This window comes from Saccoglossus kowalevskii, chromosome 16, assembly GCF_978046115.1.
Source record: "Saccoglossus kowalevskii chromosome 16, keSacKowa6.1, whole genome shotgun sequence".
NCBI classification, from domain to species: Eukaryota; Metazoa; Hemichordata; class Enteropneusta; family Harrimaniidae; genus Saccoglossus; species Saccoglossus kowalevskii.
Window position 1 is genome coordinate 34,248,622 of NC_140656.1, and position 19,161 is coordinate 34,267,782.

Here is a 19,161-nt window from a genome sequence, read left to right on the forward strand (position 1 = left end):
GGTATAGCATATTTCCACTTATAGGAAACAATTAGCAAACATACTCGTCATCTTTGCTTATGCATTGTGTCACAGTGTAAAGCCTGCTTATTGATGTTGAGGGGGACACCCTCAACTCACATAGGACAGGGGGTTCTTTCACTGCTAGAAAGGGGATAGACAAGACAATAGTACTGGAAATAAAATACACATACACCAACATATCACAGAAACAAAACACAGAATAATACAATGCATAAATTCACTAAAAATAGGGGATTGTCTAGTGAACTGTGCATTGGTGATATATCAGGGGGGAATTATTTTCTTCGGGGTTCTCCACACGTGTCAGGGGGAAATCTTGTCTCGTCTCTATATCGCGTCCCCTTGAGGTACGGGATCGGGAAAGTCACTTAAACTTTACAGTCAAATAAGACGCACACAACGAAATACGTTTCAACTCTCGTCTTAGACGGTCAGTCGAGCACTCTATAAGACACAGTGCCCTGGGGAAAATCCCCAAAACTATCGCAAGGCTGACCCAAGACTCTGTCCAAGACTGTGTCAAGACTCGCCCCAAGACTCTCCAGGACTGCGTCTCTCGTGGTGTACTCGCCAAGACCAACTAAAAACTCTTTATTCGCTTTCAAAACATTAACCAATTACAAAGCAGTAAAAAGACGTAACCTTCAAACATACAGCCAACCACACTAAGTACTGAACACGTCATATCTTTTGATTAATCGTTCACTACATTAATAATTGCGAATACTAACTGTCAGAAATAGTAGTCCGAATAGCGACGGTTGTCTCGTAATTAGTTCCAAATCACTGAACCAAGTTCCGTCCAGAACCTCGAATGGCCTAAACGGTGCCAGACATAACACATCCATTCACTAGTAATCAGCTAATTAAGTTGATTAACAGATACGCGTAAAAAATTCATCATAGATAACTCATAGTTCCAGGATGTAGAAATTTATGACAACGAAGAAATGCAGGGTTCTTGCTTGCAGAGAAACACTGTTATTCTGGAGGGCATCACTGATAGCAGGAGATAGCAGAACAGTTCACACAAGTTTTACAGAATGATGGTTGAAGCCTGTATCACTTGTCTCACACTATCGCAGCAATAAATCATAGAGTACTCAATTGAAAAGGTGGTCCACAACTGTCGCCTAGTTATAGGCATATATGGCCCAGTTGCAGATACACCACCTGGGTTCCCATGGTTGCTACATATAATGACGTAATTATGTCAGTAGCGCCATCACAAAATAGCAAAAAAAAATTCTCGTATTCATTTCATATTTATATCACTTATATTTTAGAAAATCCTGAAATTAAGACACGGTATGGGAAAGTTCGCGGCAAAACTATGGGTTTGCCTGATGGTCGGGGCAATGTATACGCTTTTCTGGGAATACCTTTCGCTGAGCCGCCAGTTGGAGATCTTCGTTTTCGTGAGCCTGTCCCAATATCGAAGTGGAATGGTGTTTATGACGCCACTAATTATGGAAATTCCTGCATGCAGCAAAGGGACGATTATTTTCCTGGTTTTCGAGGTGCAGAGATGTGGAACGCCAATACACCAGTTAGCGAAGACTGTCTATATTTAAATGTGTGGACTCCTGTACCAACACCACGAAAAGCTGCAGTCATGGTAGGTTTTTATAAGATTAAAACATGTTGCGTGTGTTGAGTCGGTTCACTGCTTTGTTTAAACTTCATATTAAACACAAATTATAATTTATATTAAACATGAAAATTAAGAAGCCAAAATACACATGAGCATTAGTCATTTGGTTAAAAAGCTTTGATATTTTGTTCTGTTTGCTCTGAACTTTGGTGTGTTTATCTACAAAATACGTGTTATTATAAACATTATATACAAAAACAATGTTGAATTGAATGTCTACCTTAAATGGCAACATTCTCAGATGTGAACAAAATACACTATCCACAATTCAAGACGTTAATTTTGTATGAATTGTAGAAGGTTGATTTATAACAAAGATTGTCCAATCATTTTACCGAGTATCAAAGAATTATATCATCAGAAAAAGCACATATTGTACAAATGAAAACAAATTATATATTATAAATTGACAATGTGTCTATATATCCCAACCTATTTGATGCCAGATTATCAAACAAAATTAACCGTTAGATGTTCATTTAAACACAGGTTTGGATATATGGTGGTGGGTTTTATAGTGGCACAGCTTCTCTTGATGTCTACGATGGCAAATACCTTGCAGGAACTCAGAATATTATCATGGTATCAATGAACTATCGTGTTGGTTCATTTGGTTACTTAGCAACTGGAGACCAAAGAGCTACAGGTAAGGATAGCATCACCTCGGTCATTTTGTTCAGTATTTGTGTTCATGAACTGACATGATATTGCAAAGATACAGAGGATGGCTTCATGGCAGCAATTTTGGAGTGTGCTATCTATGAACTACGTGTTAGCTTCTTAGGTCACTTTGGTCAACTTGGAGATCAAAGAGATACATGATATGATGGCTTTCTTGCGGTCATTTGGTTCTGTCATTCCACGTGTGGATTTCTGTGGTTATTTGGCAACTGGAGACACATGTATAATTAGCCTCGCAGCGGCCATTTTGTCATAGATGACAGCTGATATATTAATATGTACGTCGCACAAGTATCAATAGTTCATATTGGCGTCATGGGCTTATTTTACGTTCATTGCAAAATACAATGAATTATTTTATTTCACTCAACGCTATTAAATGGTGCCTTTGTGTTGATTAACAAAACTGTATATGGCAGAAATAGTTGTTAAGTGTGTAATAACTTATGTTGACACGCGTAGTGATGGTATGGGTTTATGTGTGTTTGTATGTGTGACTCTAGTAGAATGGATAGCATGTGTTTATATTGTGGTGATATGGGTGTTTATGTGTTGACTCTGGTGGTATGGTTTAGTATGTGTTGTCTCTGGTGGTATGGTTTAGTATGTGTTGTCTCTGGTGGTATGGTTTCGTATGTGTTGACTCTTGTGGTATGGTTTAGTATGTGTTGACTTTGGTGGTATGGGTTAGTTTGTGTTGTCTCTGGTGGTATGGTTTAGTATGTGTTGTCTCTGGTGGTATGGTTTAGTATGTGTTGACTCTTGTGGTATGGTTTAGTATGTGTTGACTTTGGTGGTATGGATTAGTTTGTGTTGTCTCTGGTGGTATGGTTTAGTATGTGTTGACTCTTGTAGTATGGTTTAGTATGTGTTGTCTCTGGTGGTATGGTTTAGTATGTGTTGTCTCTGGTGGTATGGTTTAGTATGTGTTGAATCTTGTGGTATGGTTTAGTATGTGTTGACTTTGGTGGTATGGGTTAGTTTGTGTTGTCTCTGGTGGTATGGTTTAGTATGTGTTGACTCTTGTGGTATGGTTTAGTATGTGTTGTCTCTGGTGGTATGGTTTAGTATGTGTTGACTCTTGTGGTATGGTTTAGTATGTGTTGACTTTGGTGGTATGGGTTAGTTTGTGTTGTCTCTGGTGGTATGGTTTAGTATGTGTTGACTCTTGTGGTATGGTTTAGTATCTGTTGTCTCTGGTGGTATGGTTTAGTATGTGTTGACCCTTGTGGTATGGTTTAGTATGTGTTGACTTTGGTGGTATGGTTTAGTCTGTGTTGACTCTGGTGGTATGGGTTAGTTTGTGTTGACTCTGATGGTATGGTTTAGTATGTGTTGACTCTTGTGGTATGGTTTAGTCTGTGTTGACTCTGGTGGTATGGTTTAGTATGTGTTGATTCTGGTGGTATGGGTTAGTTTGTGTTGACTTTGGTGGTATGGGTTTGTATGTGTTGACTCTTGTGGCATGGCTTAGTCTGTGTTGACTCTGGTGGTATGGGCTAGTTTGTGTTGACTTTGGTGGTATGGGTTAGTTTGTGTTGTCTCTGGTGGTATGGTTTAGTATGTGTTGACTCTTGTGGTATGGTTTAGTATGTGTTGTCTCTGGTGGTATGGTTTAGTATGTGTTGACTCTTGTGGTATGGTTTAGTATGTGTTGACTTTGGTGGTATGGGTTAGTTTGTGTTGTCTCTGGTGGTATGGTTTAGTATGTGTTGACTCTTGTGGTATGGTTTAGTATGTGTTGTCTCTGGTGGTATGGTTTAGTATGTGTTGACTCTGGTGGTATGGGTTAGTTTGTGTTGACTCTAGTGGTATGGGTTAGTATGTGTTGACTCTGGTGGTATGGTTTAGTATGTGTTGACTCTTGTGGTATGGTTTAGTATGTGTTGTCTCTGGTGGTATGGTTTAGTATGTGTTGACTCTTGTGGTATGGTTTAGTATGTGTTGACTTTGGTGGTATGGGTTAGTTTGTGTTGTCTCTGGTGGTATGGTTTAGTATGTGTTGACTCTTGTGGTATGGTTTAGTATCTGTTGTCTCTGGTGGTATGGTTTAGTATGTGTTGACCCTTGTGGTATGGTTTAGTATGTGTTGACTTTGGTGGTATGGTTTAGTCTGTGTTGACTCTGGTGGTATGGGTTAGTTTGTGTTGACTCTGATGGTATGGTTTAGTATGTGTTGACTCTTGTGGTATGGTTTAGTCTGTGTTGACTCTGGTGGTATGGTTTAGTATGTGTTGATTCTGGTGGTATGGGTTAGTTTGTGTTGACTTTGGTGGTATGGGTTTGTATGTGTTGACTCTTGTGGCATGGCTTAGTCTGTGTTGACTCTGGTGGTATGGGCTAGTTTGTGTTGACTTTGGTGGTATGGGTTAGTTTGTGTTGTCTCTGGTGGTATGGTTTAGTATGTGTTGACTCTTGTGGTATGGTTTAGTATGTGTTGTCTCTGGTGGTATGGTTTAGTATGTGTTGACTCTTGTGGTATGGTTTAGTATGTGTTGACTTTGGTGGTATGGGTTAGTTTGTGTTGTCTCTGGTGGTATGGTTTAGTATGTGTTGACTCTTGTGGTATGGTTTAGTATGTGTTGTTTCTGGTGGTATGGTTTAGTATGTGTTGACTCTTGTGGTATGGTTTAGTATGTGTTGACTTTGGTGGTATGGGTTAGTTTGTGTTGTCTCTGGTGGTATGGTTTAGTATGTGTTGACTCTTGTGGTATGGTTTAGTCTGTGTTGACTCTGGTGGTATGGGTTAGTTTGTGTTGACTTTGGTGGTATGGGTTAGTATGTGTTGACTCTGGTGGTATGGGTTAGTTTGTGTTGTCTCTGGTGGTATGGGTTAGTATGTGTTGACTCTAGTGGTATGGGTTAGTATGTGTTGACTCTGGTGGTATGGGTTAGTTTGTGTTGACTCTGGTGGTATGGGTTAGTTTGTGTTGACACTGATGGTATGGGTTAATATGTGTTGACTCTGGTAGTATGGGTTAGTATGTGTTAACTCCAGTGGTATGGGTTAGTATGTGTTGACTCTGGTGGTATGGTTTAGTATGTGTTGACTTTGGTGGTATGGGTTAGTTTGTGTTGTCTCTGGTGGTATGGTTTAGTATGTGTTGTCTCTGGTGGTATGGTTTAGTATGTGTTGACTCTTGTGGTATGGTTTAGTATGTGTTGACTTTGGTGGTATGGATTAGTTTGTGTTGTCTCTGGTGGTATGGTTTAGTATGTGTTGACTCTTGTGGTATGGTTTAGTATGTGTTGTCTCTGGTGGTATGGTTTAGTATGTGTTGTCTCTGGTGGTATGGTTTAGTATGTGTTGAATCTTGTGGTATGGTTTAGTATGTGTTGACTTTGGTGGTATGGGTTAGTTTGTGTTGTCTCTGGTGGTATGGTTTAGTATGTGTTGACTCTTGTGGTATGGTTTAGTATGTGTTGTCTCTGGTGGTATGGTTTAGTATGTGTTGACTCTTGTGGTATGGTTTAGTATGTGTTGACTTTGGTGGTATGGGTTAGTTTGTGTTGTCTCTGGTGGTATGGTTTAGTATGTGTTGACTCTTGTGGTGTGGTTTAGTATCTGTTGTCTCTGGTGGTATGGTTTAGTATGTGTTGACCCTTGTGGTATGGTTTAGTATGTGTTGACTTTGGTGGTATGGTTTAGTCTGTGTTGACTCTGGTGGTATGGGTTAGTTTGTGTTGACTCTGATGGTATGGTTTAGTATGTGTTGACTCTTGTGGTATGGTTTAGTCTGTGTTGACTCTGGTGGTATGGTTTAGTATGTGTTGATTCTGGTGGTATGGGTTAGTTTGTGTTGACTTTGGTGGTATGGGTTTGTATGTGTTGACTCTTGTGGCATGGCTTAGTCTGTGTTGACTCTGGTGGTATGGGCTAGTTTGTGTTGACTTTGGTGGTATGGGTTAGTTTGTGTTGTCTCTGGTGGTATGGTTTAGTATGTGTTGACTCTTGTGGTATGGTTTAGTATGTGTTGTCTCTGGTGGTATGGTTTAGTATGTGTTGACTCTTGTGGTATGGTTTAGTATGTGTTGACTTTGGTGGTATGGGTTAGTTTGTGTTGTCTCTGGTGGTATGGTTTAGTATGTGTTGACTCTTGTGGTGTGGTTTAGTATCTGTTGTCTCTGGTGGTATGGTTTAGTATGTGTTGACCCTTGTGGTATGGTTTAGTATGTGTTGACTTTGGTGGTATGGTTTAGTCTGTGTTGACTCTGGTGGTATGGGTTAGTTTGTGTTGACTCTGATGGTATGGTTTAGTATGTGTTGACTCTTGTGGTATGGTTTAGTCTGTGTTGACTCTGGTGGTATGGTTTAGTATGTGTTGATTCTGGTGGTATGGGTTAGTTTGTGTTGACTTTGGTGGTATGGGTTTGTATGTGTTGACTCTTGTGGCATGGCTTACTCTGTGTTGACTCTGGTGGTATGGGCTAGTTTGTGTTGACTTTGGTGGTATGGGTTAGTTTGTGTTGTCTCTGGTGGTATGGTTTAGTATGTGTTGACTCTTGTGGTATGGTTTAGTATGTGTTGTCTCTGGTGGTATGGTTTAGTATGTGTTGACTCTTGTGGTATGGTTTAGTATGTGTTGACTTTGGTGGTATGGGTTAGTTTGTGTTGTCTCTGGTGGTATGGTTTAGTATGTGTTGACTCTTGTGGTATGGTTTAGTATGTGTTGATTCTGGTGGTATGGGTTAGTTTGTGTTGACTTTGGTGGTATGGGTTTGTATGTGTTGACTCTTGTGGCATGGCTTAGTCTGTGTTGACTCTGGTGGTATGGGCTAGTTTGTGTTGACTTTGGTGGTATGGGTTAGTTTGTGTTGTCTCTGGTGGTATGGTTTAGTATGTGTTGACTCTTGTGGTATGGTTTAGTATGTGTTGTCTCTGGTGGTATGGTTTAGTATGTGTTGACTCTTGTGGTATGGTTTAGTATGTGTTGACTTTGGTGGTATGGGTTAGTTTGTGTTGTCTCTGGTGGTATGGTTTAGTATGTGTTGACTCTTGTGGTATGGTTTAGTATGTGTTGTCTCTGGTGGTATGGTTTAGTATGTGTTGACTCTTGTGGTATGGTTTAGTATGTGTTGACTTTGGTGGTATGGGTTAGTTTGTGTTGTCTCTGGTGGTATGGTTTAGTATGTGTTGACTCTTGTGGTATGGTTTAGTCTGTGTTGACTCTGGTGGTATGGGTTAGTTTGTGTTGACTTTGGTGGTATGGGTTAGTATGTGTTGACTCTGGTGGTATGGGTTAGTTTGTGTTGTCTCTGGTGGTATGGGTTAGTATGTGTTGACTCTAGTGGTATGGGTTAGTATGTGTTGACTCTAGTGGTATGGGTTAGTATGTGTTGACTTTGGTGGTATGAGTTAGTATGTGTTGACTCTGGTGGCATGGTTGACTCTTGTGGTATGGGTTAGTATGTGTTGACTCTGGTGGTATGGTTAGTATGTGTTGACTCTTGTGGTATGGGTTAGTTTGTGTTGACTCTGGTGGTATGGGTTAGTATGTGTTGACTCTGGTGGTATGGGTTAGTATGTGTTGACTCTTGTGGTATGAGTTAGTATGTGTTGACTCTGGTGGTATGGGTTAGTATGTGTTGACTCTGGTGGTATGGGTTAGTATGTGTTGACTCTGGTGGTATGGGTTAGTATGTGTTGACTCTGGTGGTATGGGTTAGTATGTGTTGATTCTGGTGGTATGGGTTAGTATGTGTTGACTCTGGTGGTATGTGTTAGTCTGTGTTGACTCTGGTAGTATGGGTTAGTTTGTGTTGACTCTGGTGGTATGGGTTAGTATGTGTTGACTCTAGTGGTATGGGTTAGTATGTGTTGACTCTGGTGGTATGGGTTAGTTTGTGTTGACTGGTGGTATGGGTTAGTCTGTGTTGACTCTTGTGGTATGGGTTAGTATGTGTTGACTCTGGTGGTATGGGTTAGTATGTGTTGACTCTGGTAGTATGGGTTAGTTTGTGTTGACTCTGGTTGTATGGTTTAGTCTGTGTTGACTCTTGTGGTATGGGTTAGTATGTGTTGACTCTGGTGGTATGGGTTAGTATGTGTTGACTCTAGTGGTATGGGTTAGTATGTGTTGACTCTTGTGATATGGGTTAGTATGTGTTGACTCTGGTGGTATGGGTTAGTATGTGTTGACTCTGGTGGTATGGGTTAGTATGTGTTGACTCTAGTGGTATGGGTTAGTATGTGTTGACTCTGGTGGTATGGGTTAGTATGTGTTGACTCTGGTGGTATGGGTTAGTATGTGTTGACTCTGGTGGTATGGTTTAGTATGTGTTGACTCTGGTGGTATGGGTTAGTATGTGTTGACTCTAGTGGTATGGGTTAGTATGTGTTGACTCTGGTGGTATGGGTTAGTATGTGTTGACTCTAGTGGTATGGGTTAGTATGTGTTGAGTGGTGGTATGGGTTAGTATGTGTTGACTCTGGTGGTATGGGTTAGTATGTGTTGACTCTAGTGGTATGGGTTAGTATGTGTTGACTCTGGTGGTATGGGTTAGTATGTGTTGACTCTGATGGTATGGGTTAGTATGTGTTGACTCTTGTGGTATGGGTTAGTTTGTGTTGACTCTGGTGGTATGGGTTAGTATGTGTTGACTCTGGTGGTATGGATTAGTATGTGTTGACTCTTGTGGTATGAGTTAGTATGTGTTGACTCTGGTAGTATGGGTTAGTTTGTGTTGACTCTGGTTGTATGGTTTAGTCTGTGTTGACTCTTGTGGTATGGGTTAGTATGTGTTGACTCTGGTGGTATGGGTTAGTATGTGTTGACTCTAGTGGTATGGGTTAGTATGTGTTGACTCTTGTGGTATGGGTTAGTATGTGTTGACTCTGGTGGTATGGGTTAGTATGTGTTGACTCAGGTGGTATGGGTTAGTATGTGTTGACTCTAGTGGTATGGGTTAGTATGTGTTGATTCTGGTGGTATGGGTTAGTATGTGTTGACTCTGGTGGTATGGGTTAGTACGTGTTGACTCTGGTGGTATGGTTTAGTATGTGTTGACTCTGGTGGTATGGGTTAATATGTGTTGACTCTAGTGGTATGGGTTAGTATGTGTTGACTCTGGTGGTATGGGTTAGTATGTGTTGACTCTAGTGGTATGGGTTAGTATGTGTTGACTGGTGGTATGGGTTAGTATGTGTTGACTCTGGTGGTATGGGTTAGTATGTGTTGACTCTAGTGGTATGGGTTAGTATGTGTTGACTCTGGTGGTATGGGTTAGTATGTGTTGACTCTGATGGTATGGGTTAGTATGTGTTGACTCTTGTGGTATGGGTTAGTATGTGTTGACTCTTGTGGTATGAGTTAGTATGTGTTGACTCTGGTGGTATGGGTTAGTATGTGTTGACTCTGGTGGTATGGGTTAGTATGTGTTGACTCTGGTGGTATGGGTTAGTATGTGTTGACTCTGGTGGTATGGGTTAGTATGTGTTGACTCTGGTGGTATGGGTTAGTATGTGTTGACTCTGGTGGTATGGGTTAGTCTGTGTTGACTCTGGTAGTATGGGTTAGTTTGTGTTGACTCTGGTGGTATGGGTTAGTATGTGTTGACTCTAGTGGTATGGGTTAGTATGTGTTGACTCTGGTGGTATGGGTTAGTTTGTGTTGACTCTGGTGGTATGGGTTAGTCTGTGTTGACTCTTGTGGTATGGGTTAGTATGTGTTGACTCTGGTGGTATGGGTTAGTATGTGTTGACTCTGGTAGTATGGGTTAGTTTGTGTTGACTCTGGTTGTATGGTTTAGTCTGTGTTGACTCTTGTGGTATGGGTTAGTATGTGTTGACTCTGGTGGTATGGGTTAGTATGTGTTGACTCTAGTGGTATGGGTTAGTATGTGTTGACTCTTGTGGTATGGGTTAGTATGTGTTGACTCTGGTGGTATGGGTTAGTATGTGTTGACTCTGGTGGTATGGGTTAGTATGTGTTGACTCTAGTGGTATGGGTTAGTATGTGTTGACTCTGGTGGTATGGGTTAGTATGTGTTGACTCTGGTGGTATGGGTTAGTATGTGTTGACTCTGGTGGTATGGTTTAGTATGTGTTGACTCTGGTGGTATGGGTTAGTATGTGTTGACTCTAGTGGTATGGGTTAGTATGTGTTGACTCTGGTGGTATGGGTTAGTATGTGTTGACTCTAGTGGTATGGGTTAGTATGTGTTGACTGGTGGTATGGGTTAGTATGTGTTGACTCTGGTGGTATGGGTTAGTATGTGTTGACTCTAGTGGTATGGGTTAGTATGTGTTGACTCTGGTGGTATGGGTTAGTATGTGTTGACTCTGATGGTATGGGTTAGTATGTGTTGACTCTGGTGGTATGGGTTAGTTTGTGTTGACTCTGGTGGTATGGGTTAGTATGTGTTGACTCTAGTGGTATGGGTTAGTATGTGTTGACTGGTGGTATGGGTTAGTATGTGTTGACTCTAGTGGTATGGGTTAGTATGTGTTGACTCTTGTGGTATGGGTTTGTATGTGTTGACTCTGGTGGTATGGGTTTGTATGTGTTGACTCTTGTGGTATGGGTGAGTATGTGTTGACTCTTGTGGTATGGGTTAGTATGTGTTGACTGGTGGTATGGGTTAGTATGTGTTGACTCTTGTGGTCTGGGTTAGTATGTGTTGACTCTGGTGGTATGGGTTAGTATGTGTTGACTCTAGTGGTATGGGTTAGTATGTGTTGACTCTTGTGGTATGGGTTTGTATGTGTTGACTCTTGTGGTATGGGTTTGTATGTGTTGACTCTGGTGGTATGGGTTTGTATGTGTTGACTCTGGTGGTATGTGTTAGTATGTGTTGACTCTTGTGGTATGGGTTAGTATGTGTTGACTCTTGTGGTATGGGTTAGTATGTGTTGACTCTGGTGGTATGGGTTAGTATGTGTTGACTCTAGTGGTATGGGTTAGTATGTGTTGACTGGTGGTATGGGTTAGTATGTGTTGACTCTTGTGGTCTGGGTTAGTATGTGTTGACTCTGGTGGTATGGGTTAGTATGTGTTGACTCTGATGGTATGGGTTAGTATGTGTTGACTCTGGTGGTATGGGTTAGTATGTGTTGACTCTGGTGGTATGGGTTAGTATGTGTTGACTCTAGTGGTATGGGTTAGTGTGTGTTGACTGGTGGTATGGGTTAGTATGTGTTGACTCTGGTGGTATGGGTTTGTATGTGTTGACTCTTGTGGTATGGGTTTGTATGTGTTGACTCTGGTGGTATGGGTTTGTATGTGTTGACTCTGGTGGTATGTGTTAGTATGTGTTGACTCTTGTGGTATGGGTTAGTATGTGTTGACTCTTGTGGTATGGGTTAGTATGTGTTGACTCTGGTGGTATGGGTTAGTATGTGTTGACTCTAGTGGTATGGGTTAGTATGTGTTGACTGGTGGTATGGGTTAGTATGTGTTGACTCTTGTGGTCTGGGTTAGTATGTGTTGACTCTGGTGGTATGGGTTAGTATGTGTTGACTCTGATGGTATGGGTTAGTATGTGTTGACTCTGGTGGTATGGGTTAGTATGTGTTGACTCTGGTGGTATGGGTTAGTATGTGTTGACTCTAGTGGTATGGGTTAGTGTGTGTTGACTGGTGGTATGGGTTAGTATGTGTTGACTCTGGTGGTATGGGTTAGTATGTGTTGACTCTGATGGTATGGGTTAGTATGTGTTGACTCTGGTGGTATGGGTTAGTATGTGTTGACTCTGGTGGTATGGGTTAGTATGTGTTGACTCTTGTGGTATGGGTTAGTATGTGTTGACTCTGGTGGTATGGGTTAGTTTGTGTTGACTCTGGTGGTATGGGTTAGTATATGTTGTCTCTGGTGGTATGGGTTAGTATGTGTTGACTCTGATGGTATGGTTTAGTATGTGTTGACCCTGGTGGTATGGGTTAGTCTGTGTTGACTGGTGGTATGGGTTAGTATGTGTTGACTCTGGTGGTATGGGTTAGTATGTGTTGACTCTTGTGGTATGGGTTAGTATGTGTTGACTCTGGTGGTATGGGTTAGTATGTGTTGACTTTGGTGGTATGGTTTAGTATGTGTTGACTGATGGTATGGGTTAGTCTGTGTTGACTCTTGTGGTATGGGTTAGTATGTGTTGACTCTGGTGGTATGGGTTAGTATGTGTTGACTCTGGTGGTATGGGTTAGTTTGTGTTGACTCTGGTGGTATGGGTTAGTATGTGTTGTCTCTGGTGGTATGGGTTAGTATGTGTTGTCTCTGGTGGTATGGGTTAGTATGTGTTGACTCTGGTGGTATGGGTTAGTATGTGTTGACTCTGGTGGTATGGTTTAGTCTGTGTTGACTGGTGGTATGGGTTAGTATGTGTTGACTCTGGTAGTATGGGTTAGTATGTGTTGACTCTTGTGGTATGGGTTAGTATGTGTTGACTCTGGTGGTATGGGTTAGTATGTGTTGACTTTGGTGGTATGGGTTAGTTTGTTATGACTTTGGTGGTATGGGTTAGTTTGTGTTGACTCTGGTGGTATGGGTTAGTATGTGTTGACTCTGGTGGTATGGGTTAGTATGTGTTGACTCTGGTGGTATGGGTTAGTCTGTGTTGACTCTTGTGGTATGGGTTAGTATGTGTTGACTCTGGTGGTATGGGTTAGTATGTGTTGACTCTGATGGTATGGTTTAGTATGTGTTGACTCTGGTGGTATGGGTTAGTATGTGTTGAATCTGATGGTATGGTTTAGTATGTGTTGACCCTGGTGGTATGGGTTAGTCTGTGTTGACTGGTGGTATGGGTTAGTATGTGTTGACTCTGGTGGTATGGGTTAGTATGTGTTGACTCTTGTGGTATGGGTTAGTATGTGTTGACTCTGGTGGTATGGGTTAGTATGTGTTGACTTTGGTGGTATGGTTTAGTATGTGTTGACTGGTGGTATGGGTTAGTCTGTGTTGACTCTTGTGGTATGGGTTAGTATGTGTTGACTCTAGTGGTATGGGTTAGTATGTGTTGACTCTGGTGGTATGGGTTAGTATGTGTTGACTCTGATGGTATGGGTTAGTATGTGTTGACTTTGGTGGTATGGGTTTGTATGTGTTGACTCTGGTGGTATGGGTTAGTATGTGTTGACTCTAGTGGTATGGGTTAGTGTGTGTTGACTGGTGGTATGGGTTAGTATGTGTTGACTCTTGTGGTCTGGGTTAGTATGTGTTGACTCTGGTGGTATGGGTTAGTATGTGTTGACTCTAGTGGTATGGGTTAGTATGTGTTGACTCTTGTGGTATGGGTTTGTATGTGTTGACTCTTGTGGTATGGGTTTGTATGTGTTGACTCTGGTGGTATGGGTTTGTATGTGTTGACTCTGGTGGTATGTGTTAGTATGTGTTGACTCTTGTGGTATGGGTTAGTATGTGTTGACTCTTGTGGTATGGGTTAGTATGTGTTGACTCTGGTGGTATGGGTTAGTATGTGTTGACTCTAGTGGTATGGGTTAGTATGTGTTGACTGGTGGTATGGGTTAGTATGTGTTGACTCTTGTGGTCTGGGTTAGTATGTGTTGACTCTGGTGGTATGGGTTAGTATGTGTTGACTCTGATGGTATGGGTTAGTATGTGTTGACTCTGGTGGTATGGGTTAGTATGTGTTGACTCTGGTGGTATGGGTTAGTATGTGTTGACTCTAGTGGTATGGGTTAGTGTGTGTTGACTGGTGGTATGGGTTAGTATGTGTTGACTCTGGTGGTATGGGTTAGTATGTGTTGACTCTGATGGTATGGGTTAGTATGTGTTGACTCTGGTGGTATGGGTTAGTATGTGTTGACTCTGGTGGTATGGGTTAGTATGTGTTGACTCTTGTGGTATGGGTTAGTATGTGTTGACTCTGGTGGTATGGGTTAGTTTGTGTTGACTCTGGTGGTATGGGTTAGTATATGTTGTCTCTGGTGGTATGGGTTAGTATGTGTTGACTCTGATGGTATGGGTTAGTATGTGTTGACTCTGGTGGTATGGGTTAGTATGTGTTGACTCTAGTGGTATGGGTTAGTATGTGTTGACTCTGATGGTATGGGTTAGTATGTGTTGACTCTGGTGGTATGGGTTAGTTATGTGTTGACTCTTGTGGTATGGGTTAGTATGTGTTGACTCTGGTGGTATGGGTTAGTATGTGTTGACTCTGGTGGTATGGGTTAGTATGTGTTGACTCTGGTGGTATGGGTTAGTTTGTGTTGACTCTGGTGGTATGGGTTAGTATGTGTTGTCTCTGGTGGTATGGGTTAGTATGTGTTGTCTCTGGTGGTATGGGTTAGTATGTGTTGACTCTGGTGGTATGGGTTAGTATGTGTTGACTCTGGTGGTATGGTTTAGTCTGTGTTGACTGGTGGTATGGGTTAGTATGTGTTGACTCTGGTAGTATGGGTTAGTATGTGTTGACTCTTGTGGTATGGGTTAGTATGTGTTGACTCTGGTGGTATGGGTTAGTATGTGTTGACTTTGGTGGTATGGGTTAGTTTGTTATGACATTGGTGGTATGGGTTAGTTTGTGTTGACTCTGGTGGTATGGGTTAGTATGTGTTGACTCTGGTGGTATGGGTTAGTATGTGTTGACTCTGGTGGTATGGGTTAGTCTGTGTTGACTCTTGTGGTATGGGTTAGTATGTGTTGACTCTGGTGGTATGGGTTAGTATGTGTTGACTCTGATGGTATGGTTTAGTATGTGTTGACTCTGGTGGTATGGGTTAGTATGTGTTGAATCTGATGGTATGGTTTAGTATGTGTTGACCCTGGTGGTATGGGTTAGTCTGTGTTGACTGGTGGTATGGTTAGTATGTGTTGACTCTGGTGGTATGGGTTAGTATGTGTTGACTCTTGTGGTATGGGTTAGTATGTGTTGACTCTGGTGGTATGGGTTAGTATGTGTTGACTTTGGTGGTATGGTTTAGTATGTGTTGACTGGTGGTATGGGTTAGTCTGTGTTGACTCTTGTGGTATGGGTTAGTATGTGTTGACTCTAGTGGTATGGGTTAGTATGTGTTGACTCTGGTGGTATGGGTTAGTATGTGTTGACTCTGGTGGTATGGGTTAGTATGTGTTGACTCTGGTGGTATGGTTTAGTATGTGTTGACTCTGGTGGTATGGGCTAGTATGTGTTGACTCTAGTGGTATGGGATAGTATGTGTTGACTCTGGTGGTATGGGTTAGTATGTGTTGACTCTAGTTGTATGGGTTAGTATGTGTTGACTGGTGGTATGGGTTAGTATGTGTTGACTCTGGTGGTATGGGTTAGTATGTGTTGACTCTAGTGGTATGGGTTAGTATGTGTTGACTCTGGTGGTATGGGTTAGTATGTGTTGACTCTGATGGTATGGGTTTGTATGTGTTGACTCTGGTGGTATGGGTTAGTTTGTGTTGACTCTGGTGGTATGGCTTAGTATGTGTTGACTCTAGTGGTATGGGTTAGTATGTGTTGACTGGTGGTATGGGTTAGTATGTGTTGACTCTAGTGGTATGGGTTAGTATGTGTTGACTCTTGTGGTATGGGTTTGTATGTGTTGACTCTGGTGGTATGGGTTTGTATGTGTTGACTCTTGTGGTATGGGTTAGTATGTGTTGACTCTTGTGGTATGGGTTTGTATGTGTTGACTCTTGTGGTATGGGTTTGTATGTGTTGACTCTGGTGGTATGGGTTAGTATGTGTTACTCTTGTGGTATGGGTTAGTATGTGTTGACTCTTGTGGTATGGGTTAGTATGTGTTGACTCTGGTGGTATGGGTTAGTATGTGTTGACTCTAGTGGTATGGGTTAGCATGTGTTGACTGGTGGTATGGGTTAGTATGTGTTGACTCTTGTGGTCTGGGTTAGTATGTTTTGACTCTGGTGGTATGGGTTAGTATGTGTTGACTCTGGTGGTATGGGTTAGTATGTGTTGACTCTGGTGGTATGGGTTAGTATGTGTTGACTCTGGTGGTATGGGTTAGTATATGTTGACTCTTGTGGTATGGGTTAGTATGTGTTGACTCTGGTGGTATGGGTTAGTTTGTGTTGACTCTGGTGGTATGGGTTAGTATGTGTTGACTCTTGTGGTATGGGTTAGTATGTGTTGACTCTGATGGTATGGGTTAGTATGTGTTGACTTTGGTGGTATGGGTTTGTATGTGTTGACTCTGGTGGTATGGGTTAGTATGTGTTGACTCTAGTGGTATGGGTTAGTGTGTGTTGACTGGTGGTATGGGTTAGTATGTGTTGACTCTGGTGGTATGGGTTAGTATGTGTTGACTCTGATGGTATGGGTTAGTATGTGTTGACTCTGGTGGTATGGGTTAGTATGTGTTGACTCTGGTGGTATGAGTTAGTATGTGTTGACTCTTGTGGTATGGGTTAGTATGTGTTGACTCTGGTGGTATGGGTTAGTTTGTGTTGACTCTGGTGGTATGGGTTAGTATATGTTGTCTCTGGTGGTATGGGTTAGTATGTGTTGACTCTGATGGTATGGGTTAGTATGTGTTGACTCTGGTGGTATGGGTTAGTATGTGTTGACTCTAGTGGTATGGGTTAGTATGTGTTGACTCTGATGGTATGGGTTAGTATGTGTTGACTCTGGTGGTATGGTTTAGTCTGTGTTGACTGGTGGTATGGGTTAGTATGTGTTGACTCTGGTAGTATGGGTTAGTATGTGTTGACTCTTGTGGTATGGGTTAGTATGTGTTGACTCTGGTGGTATGGGTTAGTATGTGTTGACTTTGGTGGTATGGGTTAGTTTGTTATGACTTTGGTGGTATGGGTTAGTTTGTGTTGACTCTGGTGGTATGGGTTAGTATGTGTTGACTCTGGTGGTATGGGTTAGTATGTGTTGACTCTGGTGGTATGGTTTAGTCTGTGTTGACTGGTGGTATGGGTTAGTATGTGTTGACTCTGGTAGTATGGGTTAGTATGTGTTGACTCTTGTGGTATGGGTTAGTATGTGTTGACTCTGGTGGTATGGGTTAGTATGTGTTGACTTTGGTGGTATGGGTTAGTTTGTTATGACTTTGGTGGTATGGGTTAGTTTGTGTTGACTCTGGTGGTATGGGTTAGTATGTGTTGACTCTGGTGGTATGGGTTAGTATGTGTTGACTCTGGTGGTATGGGTTAGTCTGTGTTGACTCTTGTGGTATGGGTTAGTATGTGTTGACTCTGGTGGTATGGGTTAGTATGTGTTGACTCTGATGGTATGGTTTAGTATGTGTTGACTCTGGTGGTATGGGTTAGTATGTGTTGAATCTGATGGTATGGTTTAGTATGTGTTGACCCTGGTGGTATGGGTTAGTCTGTGTTGACTGGTGGTATGGGTTAGTATGTGTTGACTCTGGTGGTATGGGTTAGTATGTGTTGACTCTTGTGGTATGGGTTAGTATGTGTTGACTCTGGTGGTATGGGTTAGTATGTGTTGACTTTGGTGGTATGGTTTAGTATGTGTTGACTGGTGGTATGGGTTAGTCTGTGTTGACTCTTGTGGTATGGGTTAGTATGTGTTGACTCTAGTGGTATGGGTTAGTATGTGTTGACTCTGGTGGTATGGGTTAGTATGTGTTGACTCTGGTGGTATGGGTTAGTATGTGTTGACTCTGGTGGTATGGTTTAGTATGTGTTGACTCTGGTGGTATGGGTTAGTATGTGTTGACTCTAGTGGTATGGGTTAGTATGTGTTGACTCTGGTGGTATGGGTTAGTATGTGTTGACTCTAGTTGTATGGGTTAGTATGTGTTGACTGGTGGTATGGGTTAGTATGTGTTGACTCTGGTGGTATGGGTTAGTATGTGTTGACTCTAGTGGTATGGGTTAGTATGTGTTGACTCTGGTGGTATGGGTTAGTATGTGTTGACTCTGATGGTATGGGTTTGTATGTGTTGACTCTGGTGGTATGGGTTAGTTTGTGTTGACTCTGGTGGTATGGGTTAGTATGTGTTGACTCTAGTGGTATGGGTTAGTATGTGTTGACTGGTGGTATGGGTTAGTATGTGTTGACTCTAGTGGTATGGGTTAGTATGTGTTGACTCTTGTGGTATGGGTTTGTATGTGTTGACTCTGGTGGTATGGGTTTGTATGTGTTGACTCTTGTGGTATGGGTTAGTATGTGTTGACTCTTGTGGTATGGGTTTGTATGTGTTGACTCTTGTGGTATGGGTTTGTATGTGTTGACTCTGGTGGTATGGGTTAGTATGTGTTGACTCTTGTGGTATGGGTTAGTATGTGTTGACTCTTGTGGTATGGGTTAGTATGTGTTGACTCTGGTGGTATGGGTTAGTATGTGTTGACTCTAGTGGTATGGGTTAGTATGTGTTGACTGGTGGTATGGGTTAGTATGTGTTGACTCTTGTGGTCTGGGTTAGTATGTTTTGACTCTGGTGGTATGGGTTAGTATGTGTTGACTCTGGTGGTATGGGTTAGTATGTGTTGACTCTGGTGGTATGGGTTAGTATGTGTTGACTCTGGTGGTATGGGTTAGTATATGTTGACTCTTGTGGTATGGGTTAGTATGTGTTGACTCTGGTGGTATGGGTTAGTTTGTGTTGACTCTGGTGGTATGGGTTAGTATGTGTTGACTCTTGTGGTATGGGTTAGTATGTGTTGACTCTGATGGTATGGGTTAGTATGTGTTGACTTTGGTGGTATGGGTTTGTATGTGTTGACTCTGGTGGTATGGGTAAGTATGTGTTGACTCTAGTGGTATGGGTTAGTGTGTGTTGACTGGTGGTATGGGTTAGTATGTGTTGACTCTGGTGGTATGGGTTAGTATGTGTTGACTCTGATGGTATGGGTTAGTATGTGTTGACTCTGGTGGTATGGGTTAGTATGTGTTGACTCTGGTGGTATGGGTTAGTATGTGTT

General features: G+C 41.9%; 1 protein-coding gene across 1 annotated transcript in view; it reads left to right on the top strand.

Moving 5' to 3' along the window:
* The first annotated feature begins 1,234 nt into the window (after positions 1–1,234).
* Positions 1,235–19,161, top strand: part of LOC100377611 (acetylcholinesterase-like) — a 44,895-nt gene continuing 26,968 nt past the window's right edge. Inside the window, exons 1-2 of the mRNA XM_085491006.1 lie at positions 1,235–1,642; positions 2,168–2,324. Of these exons, the coding sequence (XP_085347132.1) occupies positions 1,235–1,642; positions 2,168–2,324 (565 nt within the window). The remainder of the gene's footprint in view (positions 1,643–2,167; positions 2,325–19,161) is intronic.